The 16,255-nt window shown below is 44.5% G+C and overlaps 4 protein-coding genes across 10 annotated transcripts; 1 reads left to right on the top strand and 3 right to left on the bottom strand.

Moving 5' to 3' along the window:
* Positions 1 to 81: 81 nt before the first annotated feature.
* On the bottom strand, positions 82 to 2,637 carry BCIN_07g01410 (hypothetical protein). Of its 5 annotated transcripts, none has more exons than XM_024693856.1 (3): positions 2,221 to 2,637; positions 1,799 to 2,063; positions 82 to 1,725 (listed from the first exon to the last, which is right to left on the bottom strand). In XM_024693856.1, exons 2-3 carry the CDS (start codon positions 1,856 to 1,858, stop codon positions 586 to 588), a joined length of 1,200 nt encoding a protein of 399 aa, XP_024549645.1. In that variant the 5' UTR covers positions 1,859 to 2,063; positions 2,221 to 2,637; the 3' UTR covers positions 82 to 585. The 5 variants fall into 5 exon arrangements, with proteins under 5 accessions (XP_024549645.1, XP_024549647.1, XP_001551479.1 ...); XM_024693857.1 differs by having other exon boundaries at positions 1,799 to 2,033; XM_001551429.2 differs by having other exon boundaries at positions 1,799 to 1,830.
* A 1,443-nt stretch (positions 2,638 to 4,080) lies between these two features.
* On the bottom strand, positions 4,081 to 5,866 carry BCIN_07g01400 (hypothetical protein). 2 transcript variants are annotated; one of them, XM_024693854.1, is made up of 2 exons: positions 4,369 to 5,866; positions 4,081 to 4,302 (listed from the first exon to the last, which is right to left on the bottom strand). In XM_024693854.1, exon 1 carries the CDS (start codon positions 5,479 to 5,481, stop codon positions 4,513 to 4,515), a length of 969 nt encoding a protein of 322 aa, XP_024549642.1. In that variant the 5' UTR covers positions 5,482 to 5,866; the 3' UTR covers positions 4,081 to 4,302; positions 4,369 to 4,512. The 2 variants fall into 2 exon arrangements, with proteins under 2 accessions (XP_024549642.1, XP_024549643.1); XM_024693853.1 differs by having other exon boundaries at positions 4,081 to 5,866.
* A 175-nt stretch (positions 5,867 to 6,041) lies between these two features.
* On the top strand, positions 6,042 to 9,945 carry Bcstu1. The gene is made up of 4 exons (XM_024693852.1): positions 6,042 to 6,691; positions 6,751 to 6,869; positions 6,920 to 7,813; positions 7,866 to 9,945. Exons 1-4 carry the CDS (start codon positions 6,227 to 6,229, stop codon positions 9,655 to 9,657), a joined length of 3,270 nt encoding a protein of 1,089 aa, XP_024549641.1. The 5' UTR covers positions 6,042 to 6,226; the 3' UTR covers positions 9,658 to 9,945.
* Positions 9,946 to 10,747: 802 nt separating this feature from the next.
* BCIN_07g01380 (hypothetical protein) lies at positions 10,748 to 16,089 on the bottom strand. 2 transcript variants are annotated; one of them, XM_024693851.1, is made up of 6 exons: positions 15,428 to 16,089; positions 15,327 to 15,357; positions 12,702 to 15,170; positions 11,874 to 12,644; positions 11,689 to 11,822; positions 10,748 to 11,636 (listed from the first exon to the last, which is right to left on the bottom strand). In XM_024693851.1, exons 1-6 carry the CDS (start codon positions 15,509 to 15,511, stop codon positions 11,490 to 11,492), a joined length of 3,636 nt encoding a protein of 1,211 aa, XP_024549640.1. In that variant the 5' UTR covers positions 15,512 to 16,089; the 3' UTR covers positions 10,748 to 11,489. The 2 variants fall into 2 exon arrangements, with proteins under 2 accessions (XP_024549640.1, XP_001551485.1); XM_001551435.2 differs by having other exon boundaries at positions 11,874 to 15,170.
* Between the last annotated feature and the right edge of the window lie 166 nt (positions 16,090 to 16,255).

Genomic DNA, 16,255 nt, shown 5'->3' with positions numbered 1-16,255 from the left:
CTTTTAAATCTTTTAAATCTTTTAAATCTTTTAAATCTTTTAAATCTTTTAAATCTTTTAAATCTTTAGGAGAATCGAAATTACAAAAGGGATGGAAATATTTGACAAGAAAAGTATCCGTTGCGTCACGTACTGTCATATCACATACCATCATCTTACACAAATATCATATACAAATATAAATTCCGCACTGATAGAAAACTGGGTGGAAATATCCAATTCAAACACCCTACCTCATCAAAATGAAGAACAGTAAATCTCAGAATAAATGTGTATGTTAGTCGATCAATTTGGAGACAGTTAGATATGTCCACTACAACAAGTACGCCAACCTTACCCCTTTCTTATTTCCCATTGATCCCGACGCCGTGCTTGTATTCCCAAATTGTGTTGCCCCCAAATTTACTGTTCCTGCAGCTAGCTAATTGTGATGGTTCCCATGGACTTTTTGTCTGATATGACATCTAGTATGTATCCGACGCCGAATGCAACTCCTACGCTTGCTATAGACCGCATGCTTTGTAAGTAGGTAGACGTTGTAACTTCTCAATACGTGTGGGTAATGTATCGAGTTGATACGAATGATTAATGGTGTACTTCATCTTCGCTTGCTAAGCTTCCAATTTCCGACCAGCTATCAGGTGTGACGATACCATCATCCACACTCATGACGTCGGCGTCACTGGTAGCGCCGCTTCTTGGGTGCCATACTTCTTCACCCGAACCAGCTAATGATGCAGAATCCGTAGGAGTGATCATTCCATCTCCATCGAGGGATTCAAGAGAAGAGTAATCGGGATCGGAGATGGTGGGTGAAGGGGGAGTAACTTGAGCGCTCTGGGTAGCAGTTGGGGTTGAAGGACGTTCGTGAGGTGTAACGGGGAGAGGGGAATAGAAGCCGGTTGCATTATCAGTATGATCGGCCCAGGCGTGGATGGATGCAAATGGATTTTCATTGTCTTGTGCTCTTGCTGTGTAAGTCGGCTCAGTTTCCAAATTCTCAAGGGTAGGTACAGAGACTGGTGGATCTGGGTTGAATGGTTCAGAAAGATCAACAAGAGTTTCGGCGTCTTCGTGGGCTATAGGTTCTGCTGGTGAAAGAGTGGAAGTACTTTGTCGAGAGCGGGGTCGAGTTCGGCCTTCGTGGCAACTGTATAATCCTTCAGAGTCCGATTCGTATTGTTCGCCGTCTTCAGGAGACATTAAACTTCTATCCATAGCTTGTTGTTCCTCGCTGTCAATACCATGCTCATCTGCAAATGGGTTTGCGTAGATTGTCGATCGATTTAAACCTCGGACACCTCGTCGATGGGTAAGACCCTCTTCAGCTTGACCATTCAAATCCGTGCCAGTGTTGTAAACAAAAGTGCCTTTCTCAGCGCTGGGATCCTCTTGTAAGAAATCCTCAAAACTCGGCTTTCGAGTTGGGTTTCCCGCGGGCCTCTTCTCATCCATTTTCTGCTCCTTTTCCATTCTTTCCATGCGCACTGCATTCCAATACATCAATTCTTCTCTCTGTTTTCTTCTGCTATCCTCATCGGCATCGACACCTACTTCCGAAGCACTCTGCATAAAACCCTCTGCATCCTCAGGTCGGTTGAATCGAGGCTGTCGACTGTTCGGATTAATTCCATCGCCGAGGGAATGTAATGCGACTGCAATTCTACGACGAACATCTTCAGCAAGTTGACGGGCTTGCGGTGATTCATATACTGCTATCGCCGCCTATTGTTTCTGTTAGTTTTTGAGTTTCTTCGTCGTGCATTGCATGGATTCTGTAAAAAGAGGGGAAACTCACGCCTACAGCCACAGCAGCTATGATTACCGCGCCTGAAACCAAAACGGGATGATTAGGCATGTTCCCTCAATAAAGATTGTGAAATAAGGGAAAGAAAAGGTATTGGTGAGGAGATTGAAGGAAATCTCTCATGGAGAAGGGAAGGGTGCGAGAGAAACAGGAATTTTGGGTATTGAGTGACTGAAATGATAAATGGCTGCCTCTTATGAGGTTGCGTATTCAAAAAACACCGCCACTACTTGCAGGGTTATCGGGTGATCTTCACCTATCACAGGATGAGAATTGGGGTGCTGTAAGTTGTATGTGTGTGTGTACGGAGTGTGGGTGTGTGGTGTGTGGTATGAATGAACATCACGGACTTAAATTGTGGCAACATGCCGTGCTGTGCCGTCCGTACATTCATTGATCGATTGATTACTTACCTGGCGAAAACATGAAAGGCATCTTTGGATTTTATTTCTGGGCCAATCAAAAAACTTGGAAATCGAAGCACACGTCAAAATCAGGGACAGGAAAAGAGAGAGCGAGAGAGAAACAATAGGCACAATGTCAAGAGATGGATGGGACGTTTGTAGTTTCTATATAAAGAGCCCTTCGGCGTAGAGGCAGACTAACTGATAAAACGGAGCACGGAATGAATGATGTTGGCTTGACAAAAGAGGCGTCTAAGAGCTCGAGAGGGGAGTAAACTCCACACTACTGTAAATAGTTGGAATTCTACTGTGCCGCTGGATAACCGCCCAATGTAACACCCGTGAGGAAGCTGGATGCCCTGTCTTTCGAGGTGGTATTGTCGTTTTCACGAAATATTGAATTTCCCAATTAGACAGCTATACGACGGAAGAGAATGCGTAATACATGTCTAGGAGGTTTCAAAGTTCTGTCAATCCGACGACATGTCCAATATTGAAGGGAAGAGGGAACAAAGCATTCCTTGCTTACGCCAACCATTAACCAATTTTGGTTTCATGCCGTTTGCGTGTTCTGGAGAGATTCGTCTATCTATTTCATCTATCTCGCATTGCATATGTACAATTGAGTTGGTGCACTACGTATGTACGGTACAGTGCAATGACTGCTTTTCATGGGCTACAGATCCTAACCTCCACTTTGGCACAATCTTGGAAAGTTTATCGATAAACTAAAAAGTCCCGAAGCAAGGCCAAGTGTGGGGGGAGGAATGAATCATGATTTCATGCCTCGTCTGAGCCTTGTTATCTGCCCGTACTCATGTCCGATCGGTAGTTGCTTTCTTTTAACCTTCCCCCTAACGAGTTAGCGACACGCTACGTGCAAAAACATATGATAAGTATATTCTTAGCGATCATGATATCAATCTTTGGGCTTAAAAGTGCTAATTAATCACGACATCTCAAATCGAGTGTCATGTATCCCGAATGTCGTTTAGAGAAGTATAGTGTACTTTAGAGAATATAATTTAGAAGTAGATCTGATAAGTATACTGGGCAATTTAGAGCATCTGCCTAACTTGCTAGGAACGAATACTACTGCTACCAGCCCAAAATTACTGCACCTAATATAACCATGTCTTCAGCTTCCTCTTCAAATCCTCATAGGCCCCTAATAGGCCCCTAACAGAACCCTCACACATCCTCAGTAACGATCATAATGCCGAAAACATGGCTGCAAGACGAACCCCAGGGCCATCGGTCGGATCTCTATGCTCAACCTTCTTGGCCCCAGTATCGACAGAGCAGAGTATTCCAAAGGTTTGTGTCGACTTTGAGAAAGAGTATCAACAATTAGTAATCCGAAATACAGAACTAAGCGATGCTAATCGCAAGTTTAAATGTAATATGTCGTATGTTCCCATTGCCGTGAGAAAAAATGTCACATCGCGCTGATGTCAGATAGAAATCATAGAAGAGCGTATGAAGCCACACCCTTTTCTTCCTCTGGATCCTCCGTAGTCCTTATCGGCCTTGCTTCCCCAACATCAAGTAACGTACCATCCTCCTCGGCCCGAGATAAACTGCAGGAAGTAACATCATTGCTTCCAGCTAGTGATGAGCCATTGATGAGCCATTTTTCGAACAACTTTCAAGCATCAAGAAAGATATGGGAGCTAAAATAAGATCTTGGGATGGTTTGGCCGCGGGAAACGAAAAACTTTTCCCTGCAGCAAAGTATACAAATGCTATGGAATATGCAGAACTCGCTGTTGAAAGGGTTATCAAAACTAGGAATTTTGCACATGATATGGAAAATGGAGACTATGAGATTCCAGAAATGGACCTCGGGCAAAGATTCCATTTACAGAATGTCTTCGGTCGTAGATTTGGATTCGGAGCATACTCTTAGTTCTTGTTTCCTACCCATAGCCATTGAGATCAAAATCATCTGGGCGGATGATGTATTCAGGGCAGAGATGGAGTAAACGGGAAAGATGTAGTATGTTGGAGATTGCAAGAATGTGGAGGTAATAAAAATATGTAATGTATAATCATAATATAAATAGTCTCACTCTATGCTATTCTGTCCTTCTATAACAATTTATGTTAGCCAATGATTGAACCTTGTGAGCAACTGGAATCTTGATTGACAACCACCTTTCGAATTGTACAAGCTCATCTTGAACAACTTGAGATAAATATTGATGTGAAACATGCCATATGCATCAGGTGAAATGACGGAGAAGGACTGTTTTTAAGATTCGTAATGTGATATATCGTTTCAGAAAGTGTCCCTGAAATTCACTCAAGCTTCTCAGTGTTTGTGGGGTTATCTTTCGTTTCCTCTGTTGTTGTGGCAAGCGTCACTTTATCTCCTTCACACTTGGGCTGTTTGGGTGTTATAGCATCTTCCTTTTCCACAATCACACACTCTTCTTCTTCTGCTTTCCTCTCCTCTTCCTGTAGATACTTTGAATAATCTTTCCAGAGTTGTTCTACCGGCCTTCCACAAAGCTCAGTCCAAAATCGTTTCTCTTCGTATCGCTCAACTCTCAATTTTTCGTTCACCCTCCTTACAGTGCCTTTGCCGAATCTCTGTTCCAGATATTCAAGAAAGTAGCCGGTGTGTTGGTAACCTGCATCCCATTTCCCACTGGCCTCTCTCTTCCAATGAGGTGGACTCAAATTGGCGTTCAATCGAACCCAGTCTGCAATTCCTTCAACCAAGCCACCAGGGCAAGTATTGAATCCATTGTACTGGTAGCAATGCACCATTTCATGAGTCAACACACCCATGATCTCATGCTTCTTTCGCTCCGGCTTAATTGATTCGTGCTGTATGTAATCTAGGGATAAATGTATCTCCTTATGGTCATTGTCAAGGTCGCTACCCGTTGTATATGCCACACCTTCCATGGAACGGAGGATGAGGGTCACCGATCGAGTTGGAGTCGGAGTTGTGGTAGGACAATTGGGGGACTCATATAGTAGCGTAAGAACGCTTTGAACTGCCGTCTGTAGAGCTTCGTCCGCTATAACGGCGGTCAAGAAAGTATGCGATCCTGCATGATTGAGATCCCGTAACTCGAGGCGTAACTTGGGTAGAGGGAATTTGATCGCCGGAATGGAACCATCATCTTTACTAGGCTTTGAAGCCGACTTTTCTTTCGCAGGAGGCATCGGTACAGGAGTTGGAGCCGGCGAGGTGCTGGAGAATTGAGGCATGAACACAGGTGGAGGAACCGGGCTGGTTGCGGGGGAAGTGGGCATTATGCAGGTGATGTGTAGGGTTCAAAGGTTCAAAGGATAAGGTTTAGGACAAGGTCACTCCTTGCAAGGGTCCTGTTGCATTGATCTTCCTATGCAGAATTGCAACCGTGAAGGGTCAATACTGGTGATATCGGCACCGGAATGAGTAATGCGTGTCGTGCCCAGCTCCCTAGCTTGACCTTGTTGATGTAGCAAAGGGGTGAGCTTCTTTCAAGGCGAGAACTCAGATGCGGCAAGGAGGTCTGCTGTGGACGGATGTTTGTGCATATGTTGAGAGCTTTCTTTACTTCCTGGACGAGAACAGATGTTGAGATGATAGGTTCCAAGGTTGTCAACACATGTGTTGACATGTCCAATGAGAGGAGTCGGAATGTTCATGTCTCTTACCAATCTGACTGGCTTATCTCCTCTGACTGGGTCTGATCGTATTTATAATAATGGAAGCTTTGAGACCAGTCCGTGCTTCCCCTGCCCGGGCAACCATAATTTGTTTTGACGCGACAGATTTATCTCCAAAGGGAATTTTGAAGTCACCTACCAAAGTACAACACTGTCGTAAGTGTCTGCAAATTTCATAATTCTTAATGCGAATATTGTGCGACACTGCCATCTCGTCAACAACCGAATGCCATACTGTGCATAACCTCCTTTGTTCCCAAAATCACTGACAGCACATCTCATCTACAGATAGGCACATATCCTGATTTGATATCCACGGTTTCTTCAACTTCACCCCACCTCAATCATGGGTGAAAAGATCACCGAAGATCAAGTAGCAAACTTGCTGGCAATACTTCGAACAGATGCTTTGATAGACTCCAAGGTCAATCAGATCAACAACATCAAATCCAGTATCAAACAACACAACGTTCCAGAACCATGCATACTTTCACTATTCGAGGCTTTGCGCATAGCAATGTCGTCGCAGCACGCCGCACTGGTCAGCGCCGGATTCTCTACCCTCAATCATCTCCTCACCAGACTGTCACGCCAGGAACCAAAATACATTGTCAAGGAAGCTGCCCGGACTCTGCCAATGATAAATGATAAGATGGGCGACCAGAGGGAGAAATATAGACAACTTGCTGCGCTATGTCTTACAACGTTCTGGAAAAATGCGCCGATAGATGTAGAAAGAATCGTGAAGAACGCAGGACTGGTAGGAAAGAACTCGAGGATGAAAGAAAATTCAATGAATTGGATTGTACAGGTAAACAGATACATTTTGGCGCCGGCTTATTTACACTTTCTAACTATCGGATCAAATAGATGCACCAAGAGCATGGAATGCCATTCAAAAGCTTTGTAACTACACTAATGGAGCTACTCGAAGATGCCGATGGCATGGTAAGAGATACTGCGAGAAATACTGTCATCACCTTATTCCAGTAAGTCTCTTCCTATCGGCCATATTACCTTCATATTCTAATTGCCACAGAAATGCCCCTAATGGAGCCAAGTCCGATCTCAAGAAGCAATTGAAGAATTTCAATGTTCGACCAGCGATCGTATCAGCTATCACGAGTCAACTTATATCAGGAGGAGCCCCAGTGGTTGTGGAACCGGAAAGAACTGAAGCCCCTATGCGCAATCCTTTAGCTAGTAGTGCATCTGCGATGAACGTCTCAAGACCAGCAACACCAGAAGTCAAAATTGAGCAAGTAGACCCTGCATATGTGAACACACAAAGAGAGTTGGAGGAAACTTTTCAAGAAATGCATCAATGGTTTCAAGACAAGGAGTCTGAAGCAAATTGGTTTAAGAGAGAACAAAGCTGTACAAAGTTACGGAGATTGAACGCTGGAAACGCCCCAAGCGACTATCATGATGCTTTCCTGGCTGGTATCAAAAGCCTTCTGGATGGTATCTTGAAAGCTGTTAATTCATTGAGAACTAGTCTTTCAAAGGAAGGGTGTAGCGTCGTTCAAGAAATTGCTCGAACTGCTGGGCCTGGACTGGATCCTATGGTCGAAATTCTTCTGCAAAACCTTATCAAACTCTGTGGTGGCACCAAAAAAATCAGTTCGCAGAACGGAAATTTGACGGTTGATATTATTATCAGCGGCGTTACTTATAATCATCGGATCATGCAGCATATCTGGCTCGCATGCCAAGACAAGAATGTTCAGCCTAGAACTTATGCCACAGGCTGGCTCAAAACATTGCTTAAGAAGGAGGCGCAACACAAGAGTCACGTTGAACATAGTGGAGGCTTAGAACTGATTGAAAAGTGTATAAAAAAAGGTCTAGCCGATGCCAATCCTGGTGTTCGCGAGAACATGAGATCAACCTATTGGACTTTTGCTCAGATATGGCCAGCAAGGGCTGAGTTGTAAGTGTATAAGCATTTCTACGCGGTCTGAATGATGACTAACGAGTTTTAGAATAATCGAGGATCTAGAACCGACTCAGAGAAGACTACTAGAGAATTCTCCAGACAATCCCAATGCGCCAAAGAAGGCAGCGGCAGTCAGTTCGACAAGGCCTGGCCTTGGTTTCTCCAAGAGCACTACTGGACCTCCTAGACCCTCCTTGAGGGAGACTATGTTAGCACAGAAGAAGGCACAAATGGCCACCAAAACTATTCCTACTCGTCCTGGTTCTGCTATGTCAACATTTTCTCCAACAAGGACCGTGCCAACCAAACACTCGTCTTCAGAAGTAGCTCCCACAAGACCTCATTTAGATGCTACTGGATCTCGTGGCGGTCTTTCTGTTGCACCCATGCGACCAAGTAAATCTAAGAGACCAGAACTTGCTGCTAGACCTGCAACAGCCGGACCATATTCTGTAAGAAGAACTAACCAAGCCTCCAGCGAAGCAAATGCCAGCCCTTCATCCTCCACATCCGCAAGACCACCAAGATCCAAAACTCCTGTTGCTACCAGCTCTCCCCAAGCTAAAAGAGCTCCAATTCCGAGACCCAACACAAGCCATTCTAGCCATCCCACGCAATCTCATCATCCAACCCAATCCACTTACACAAGTCCTGCAGCAAAAAGTGCATCTGGACGAGTTACGACTGCTTCTCCTAGACTTGCTGCTTCCCCTCACATTAGTAGTCCTGTTAGGACAAGAACTAAGTCGGTACCTGGATTGCCTGGACCTGGATCTAGTCCTTCAAGAGCAGATGAAGATTTTACGATGGTCGTTCCCACGATTACTGGGTTGGAACGGATACAATCTGATAAACTCCCTCAGGTCTTTGAACCATCTGAGGTGAGAGATATCAAAGCTCCTGTCAATCAGCCAATGAAGGTTTATGAAGATCCATTCTCAAGCACAGATGATACTACTACTCCAGGACCTGCAGTTCCCCAGTCCGTTTTAGAAGAAGTGCCTGTGAACGAAGATGCTATAAACCTGTCAAGAAATAGCATTAGCGAATTTGATGGCGAAGGAGCTATGAATCCGCCAATGTCACCGGACAAACTCAAACATAGTACAAAATTACTCGATAGCGGTATCTCCAAAATCAAAGCTAAATCTCTAGACGTCCACGGTTTCCGAAAACTTCAAGCCATGATCAGAGATAACAAAGCTGTTTGGGGAGATGGCAGGTTCCCCGCCCTCTTGTTAGGACTTTTTGAATATCTCGAAGAACCATTAACAAATCTCTCGCCCGCAAAAGTTCAGGATGTCAAAGCACAAATACTAGCTACAGTCAAACTCATGTACAAAAACTACCGAGAGTATTTCAGACCACATATCGCAAAAGGCTTTCATTCTATTCTTGTAACTAGATCCTGCTATGATGCACGCGCCCATATTGTTAGTGGCCTCGAACTTCTTGCCGATGAGCTTGTTACACTTGCCAATCCCAAAGAGACCATCATTACCATTCTCAACTCCCTCTCCAACGAAGAAATGACATTGGAGGGATGCCGAAAATTTAGTATGGGATTACATATACTTAAGCAGACGTTAGATATCAAGTCAGATGTTGAGTTGGAAGATGCGGAAATTGATAGCATCTTGGAATTGGCAGCAAAGTGTCTTGAGAGCAAGGAGAGCGGAGTGAGACTGGATGCTGTGGTACTCTGTGTGAGTACGCATGCAAGAATTGGAGAGGCAAGATTCTGGAGTGGAATTGGTGGAAGAGTGAGTGGCGATCCAAAGAGCTTGATCACGTACTACATTGTCAAGAGGCAGAGGGAGCTGGAGGTAGAAAATTGACGGTGTGGAGAGGGACATGTAACGAAAGTCAGTGGCATAAGCTAATGTTTCGTTTGGACGAACGAAGGGAATGATAAGTAGGATCGTTGTACAATACGAAAGTCTTTTGTTTTGACTGGATATTTTTGGGATATTTTCTGGGTGGTGTGGTGGATTCTACGGTGTGCAGCGAGGGAAAATGGAAGGGTGATACAAGGCGTTGTGCAGTGCACGTTACATATCAACTTTCTGGTTACTGGCAGAGGCGTAAGAGTTTGAGTCGTATTAATAGTACATCTATATGTTATAATATTGTCTTTTGAATGTGCGTCTGTGTCATGCTTCATTTGTGAATTTCTCATTGATGATTGATCTCATGACATTCTCTAAGATTGCTCACTGTATGCTTGATGCTACTTACTTGCTATCACATCGCGGTTTGAATATACTCAGTATAGAGGAATCGCGTAAAACATCGAATCCACCGTCGACTGACTGATTGCACTTTTCTTACCCATTATTGAATTCACAGACCCGGATTCGCCAGGCTAATTTCTCTGATCTCCCATCTCCCATCTTCCAATTTTCAAGAAGAATGCAATTGCAGAGAACGAGAAATGCTGATCAAGGAGTATTGAAACTTGGAAAGTGGAAATTCAGCTGGGAGTAGGGTTGGGTTGGGTTGGGTTGGGTTGGGTTTGTGTGTTGATGGTCAATCATATTCGATTTTTGTTGTCCATCTTGTGGGGGTTGATAGTGTTTGGGGTTGTTGGGGTTGGGATTGGGATTGGAGTGGATGGAGTGGATGGAGGAGGTGTGGTGTGATGGATGGATAGATGGATAGGTAGGGGGGTGGGGAGATGGGGAGATGGAGAGTGATGTAGTTTGGTATGGTATGGTATGGTATGGTATGATATGATATAATATGATCTGACCTTACAAAGGGAATAAATAGGTGATGAAATGTATGTATGTGAGACCAGGTTAATTAGAATAAGTCGATCTTTCCGACGAATTGGATTTGAGCGAGGTGATGATACATTCAGATATTCAGATATTTATTCATCCACCCATCCGAAACTGCACACTTCAAGATGTGAGATATGAGGTATGATATAACATCAGCACAATGACTATTCCCTGAGTTAACTAACCTACATACATGCATGCATACATACAAAATCCACTATGCAAAGCACGCATAACGACTATTAAAACCACCGTACCGCACCACATCACAGCATAAACATCAACCCATAAATAAATCACGCTTTCGATCCAATATCCTCCTGCGTAAGCTACGGCGAACTCTACCCTCAAACCAATGCCAAAACTTTCCCTCCCTGCAACGTCTTGTCATGTGAAATGCATAATACCTACTAATCGTATTCCCCCTTCTCGTACCCCTTACCCTATCCTCAATATGCATTCTTCAGACACATGATCCAAGATATCAAGGCCTATCAACTAGCTTGATTTGAAGAAGAGAAAAGAAAGCTAGCAAGCAAGTACGTAGATTTCCAGCCATTCAAATATCAAATCAAAAAAAACATCAATCAAAAAAAAAAAAACACGGAAGCAAGTAAGGCACTTGAAAAAACGCCATAAAAATGTAAATTTCTCTCTCAATCATCTCTGTTACCGATCAAAAAATCGGTCTATCATTCATTCGCTTTCCAGAACTAACGCCCCACCCATCACCTTGCTAAACATGAGTGCAAAAAAGAATATACATCTCGACGCTTTCTGCGTATCCGACGCTGAAGGCGAAACATAAGATAAAAAAAGGCTAAAGGTCCCTATCATTCAGAAGTGTAAGGTCATAGAGGATTCGTGGTAAGATAATAAATTTCTTAAGCGCCGGCAAATATGTCGTAACTGTTCTCAATGACAAACTGAACAGCTTGGTTCTTAGCATGCATATCCGTCATCTCACGGTCTATGCTGTGATCACGCATGATGGTCGGTGCAAAAACCACTGCCAGATTCTTAGGTGTCATCTGTAACGAATAATTAGTATATCAGAAGACTGATGTATACAAGTGAACATACCAAGTTCTCGCTTTCTCGTTTTGCTACACGCACAAGATGGAAAATCAAAAACTCAAGGCAATCACGATGCTTGGGAGGTAGCATGTTGACTGTGTTCCGTAGATGTGTGCAGCGTTCTGCGTTGTCTTCGATGGCTATAGTTGTATTAGCAAGTAATTTCTATCAGAATATGAAATTGAACTTACAGATTGATTCTAATACTCGATCATAAACGTCGAAGGTCAGAAGTGGTACAGGAAGCTTTCGGAAATATTGTTTTAGAACACTTGTAACCGCGGTGATATCGAGGTCAGGATCTGAAATGTCATAGTCTTCAGTCTTATCAAATCCTTCTTTGATAATGTTGACTTGCCCAGTACCTCCAGTCTTCCGATAGATACCCTCAATGTCCATTCCACGCAATTCAACTTCTTCAATGCAACGAGTGACCACACTTGGAATTTGCCGACGCTCATAATCAGCTCTTTCAACAAGATCAGAACCGAACAGAATTGACGGGCTCTCAGCAGCGAGAATATTACCACTGGACATCGACTTTTGCATAGTTTGTGATTTCTTGAATAATCCAAACCCTTGACGAGAGGGGTCGTTTGATGTAGACCTGGGTAAACTTGTCCCAGAGGCATTTGGCGCCGGAGATTGCACGTGCTCCATAGTCATGTTGTAAGGCATGCCAATATTATCACCAGTCTGACCTGGCCATTGGTTTAATGGCCGCTCTTGTCCGCTGGAGAAAGCACCCTTGAAACCTTTAGTAACTCCCTTAGCAACAGTTTGACCACCCTTCTTCCAGTTAAACTTCTTTGCTTGTCCCTTGCGGATATTGACGACATGGGGAGCTGATAATAGCGTCGCTGGCTCCATGCTGGGGTCCTGTTCCATTGGGTGTGGATAGCTATTGATCGAGTTATTGTAAGTAGCACTACTGCTTTCCGATGGGCGGAGGCTTGCATTATCTAGGTGAACGGAAACGTTAGATTTATCCTTATTATGGTGAGTGTAGATTCCCAGACCGTTTGTTAGTGGCCTTGGGCTTTCCATATTGGTATTGGCCGATTTAAAGCGTTCCTGGATTTGGTGGGTAAGATCATTATTCATGTCTGCAAGTTGTGCATTCTTAGATGATAATTGCTCAAACTCAACTAAAGCTCTATCACGATCGGCAATAGCTTGGTTCTTTTCTTCTAGTAATTCATCTCGCTCCTCAAAGAGTTGTTCAATTGCACTAGACATCGACTGCTTAAGGCGATCAAGCTTTTGAACAAATTCTTTGATGGCAGAATCTTCCAGCTCAGCAATGTCAAGTGGCTGTTTCGAACCTTTGGCACGTTCCACATAGCCAGCTAGAACCTCTAATTGGCGGATCATAAGTTCCGTTTGAGAATCTAGAACCGAGACAGTTTTTCGTTTTTCAATGAGTTTTTTGTTTAGTGTTTTTAAATCTTTCTCGTTTACAAATTGTCTCTCAAGTTCTGCAACTCTTTGTTCGGAGTTGCGAAGTTGCCTTCTGAGCAAAGCTGGATCATCCCCAGGATTGGGCGAGCTCATAGAAATCGGGCTACTAATATCTCTAGGTCCGCTAGTGTCTTCTACAATTGGTGTTTTTGGCCATCGTGGTGAGTTAGGAGTACGTGCGGTTGTTTCGCTGACGCTACGACCATGGCCACGGGCAGAAGTGCTTGCTTCACTGCTTGTATTTCGAACGTGGCGTACAGCATTGGAAACTCTGCGAATTATAGATTGTGAGCCTTCATCGTTGCCAAATATTCTAGCCATATCTTCATCCATGGTAAGGTCACCGCCAGCACTCCACCTCGGTAGATTGGGCGATGAAGCGGTACCATTCGAGCCTGCCGATGGCGGCGCTGGGGGTGCTCTTGGGGTCATGTATGTATCACTGAGTTGTTGTTTTGGTAAAGGACGAATTGACGAGCGATTTGGCGGTACCATATCATCTATAGGCGATTGTAACAAGGGGCCAGAGATTGATTTGCCATTCACTGTCGGGGTATGGGCTGTTCCTTCGGAAGAGGATTCCGTGGATGGAGAGGTTTCTGTTCCGGAAGATAAGCTCATTGTACTAACGTGGCTTTTCACGGGTCCTGAGGCTATCTCCTTGCGGGGTATTGAGACTTTGGAACTCCCAGAATTGACTCTTGAAACAGTAGAACTTTCCATGTCCTTTGGTCGTGATTCCAGTGAAGATCTGGACGTAATCTGGTCTGCTGCCAGTAAAGTCCTTGGAGAGTCCATTTTTGGCATGTTGCTGTCTTTCCTGGTGGGTATGTTGGACAAGGCAGATTTCGAGGAGTTGCTCTCGCTGCCAGTATAATCCGATTGAGAATCGCTTCTCATTGTTCCAGTCCGCTTTCCCTTTGGTACATCACCTAACCTGAACTTTTCACTAGATCCTTGTGTCTTTCCATCAGGGGCGTCAGCGGTTGGCGAGGTTGCATGTTGTAATAGAGTATCATCACTCGTAGATGCAGATGATTCTTTGGCAGGCGTGCCTGCGCCGTTGGCTGCTCTGCGTATGCTTTCCTTGATCTGTGCCAACTGTTCGTCGGATGGTTGGTTCTTATCTTGGAATGCGATGTGCGGTGTTGACGTTGAACTCGTATCCCTCAGATCCCTTGATCGTCTCTGTGGTTGTGGTTCGGTTTGACTTCGCACATTGTCTTTCACGCCAAAATAATCCCGGTCTGGTGCTTGATTCTCTTTCGTCTTCTTTGTGTCCCATGATGTCGACGTAGATCTCGGTGTCAAGGTTGGCGCAGGGCTTGGGTCCAGAGCCAGAGGTATGAAAAAGCTCTCTCCATCCCCATTTCCAATCTCGGACATTTGCGATATCCCTGAATATCTATTATTTCGATACGTCGTCGTTGGAAGCGTCAATCCATCCCGGCCTGTGGTATCGGTGGACGCTCGATGAGAGGAAGTATCATCGCGAGGTTTTCGAGAACTACTCCTAGATGAGGAATCTGCACGAGAATATGTTGGCCGCGGCCTTGGTGATAATTCTGTAGGGTTATCTGCATTGTGAGGATCCGGGATCTCACGTTCAGGGGAGAAGGCGCTTTGTGGAACGGCGTTCGGTGGTAGGGCGGGTAGTGATTTGTCGACAAGCATGGGAGATTGGTCGTCTTTTTTCTTCGCATTCGCAGCGGCCCTTGACTTTTTACGCCGCCTAGCCATTAGTGATTCATGACAGCTCATACAAAATATTCCTTGTGATGTGCGAGCATAACGAAGGTTTTCGATCTTGCGTTTGCAGTTCCTGCATCGAAAGCATGTTGCACAAAATGCTTGGTCACCGGTGAGGATAGCGAGGTCTTCAATTTTGTTATTGCAAGCACTGCAGCTGTAAGTGCAATTATTGCAGATAAGGGACCCGTCACCCAGGAGTAACAAATTCGCATCGGAATCCAGGAGAGTTCCGCAAGTATTGCATCGGAAGCAATTTAAATGCCATCGATTGCCAGCTACAGGATCGTTAGAATTGTTAAACTTCGAGGTCGGAGGGTTCATTTGATTGATTTCTCGGATATTCAATGTGCAACTCGAGGCTCAAATCAAATAAAGCAACGTAACGCATAGTAGAGGAATTGAAGAAGATCGTGGGATAGTTCACAACTTACCAAGTTCGAAGGCTTTTCCCTCCTCGAGGATCTGTGCAAAAAAATCACTTTTAGTGGCAGATTCGTAAACACATTATGGTGCATGGGACGGGGACACTCACATCACCACATCCTTTACACGGATATGCCACATCGTCACCCTCCATAGGGGATTCCAGATATGTGCTATTGTCTGGCGACTCCATGTTGCCAAATATGCGTGAGGACCGACGCTCGAAAGTATCCCTTTTAATATCCCTCTATTTCTGCAAATGCACTTCCTCCTCGAGTATCACGGACGGTGGACCCAGGCTGAACATGAATTGACAGATGCGATCTCTCGACGTTAGGTTTGTCGGGATAGGTTTCTAGAGTGTAAAAGCGCACGGTCTGTAGGAGATTCGAGAATTGTTTACGGAGGTATGCAAGTTCGCAAGGGGAAAAGAAGCTAGTGCGAATAGACGATCATCAAAGAAACGTTCCTGGGGCTTGATTCGCGAAGTTTGAGGGTCAATTGAGTTGGGTGGAGAAAACGAGTTGAAGGGTTGTTGTCTATGGGAGAGAACAGACGGGCGAGGTGAGAGAATAATTAGTAATGCCTAGTAGTGACGGGAAAAGATCGAGGGATGAGATGGGATGGGATTTGAGTTGTTGGAGAACGATATGAGATATATGCTGGACGAATTCATCCAAAAACAAATCAATCCACGTCTTTGAAAATACTACTGATATTGACTGAATGCCGTTGCGATTCGACTCGGTTTTTGAGACTTCTTGTTCAGCCTGCTGTGAGATGTATTATCGATAAGTAAGTAGCTCAGGACCAGTACCAGCGCCTGTGCCTGTGCCTGTGCCAATATAAACGTAATCTTAGTCCTGGGCACGGGAAATCTAGAAATACCAAGTAGAGACGAAGATGGAGAAGACGAAGGGCTAGACTGAGAAAAGAA

The sequence above is a fragment of the Botrytis cinerea genome, chromosome 7 (genome assembly GCF_000143535.2).
Source record: "Botrytis cinerea B05.10 chromosome 7, complete sequence".
NCBI classification, from domain to species: Eukaryota; Fungi; Ascomycota; class Leotiomycetes; order Helotiales; family Sclerotiniaceae; genus Botrytis; species Botrytis cinerea.
This window is presented reverse-complemented; position numbering and strand designations above follow the sequence as displayed.

Excerpts from the sequence above, each read along its gene's own strand:
- BCIN_07g01410 (XM_024693855.1), bottom strand. The coding sequence starts at position 1,858 with ATGCCTAATCATCCCGTTTTGGTTTCAGGCGCGGTAATCATAGCTGCT. Across the intron at positions 1,726-1,798 it reads TAGCTGCTGTGGCTGTAGGC|GCGGCGATAGCAGTATATGA; the intron begins GTGAGTTTCCCC and ends CAGAAACAATAG.
- BCIN_07g01400 (XM_024693853.1), bottom strand. The coding sequence starts at position 5,481 with ATGCCCACTTCCCCCGCAACCAGCCCGGTTCCTCCACCTGTGTTCATG.
- Bcstu1 (XM_024693852.1), top strand. The coding sequence starts at position 6,227 with ATGGGTGAAAAGATCACCGAAGATCAAGTAGCAAACTTGCTGGCAATA. Across the intron at positions 6,870-6,919 it reads ACTGTCATCACCTTATTCCA|AAATGCCCCTAATGGAGCCA; the intron begins GTAAGTCTCTTC and ends TAATTGCCACAG. Across the intron at positions 7,814-7,865 it reads TGGCCAGCAAGGGCTGAGTT|AATAATCGAGGATCTAGAAC; the intron begins GTAAGTGTATAA and ends AACGAGTTTTAG.
- BCIN_07g01380 (XM_001551435.2), bottom strand. The coding sequence starts at position 15,511 with ATGGAGTCGCCAGACAATAGCACATATCTGGAATCCCCTATGGAGGGT. Across the intron at positions 11,823-11,873 it reads TCGAGTATTAGAATCAATCT|CCATCGAAGACAACGCAGAA; the intron begins GTAAGTTCAATT and ends ATACAACTATAG. Across the intron at positions 11,637-11,688 it reads AACGAGAAAGCGAGAACTTG|ATGACACCTAAGAATCTGGC; the intron begins GTATGTTCACTT and ends TATTCGTTACAG.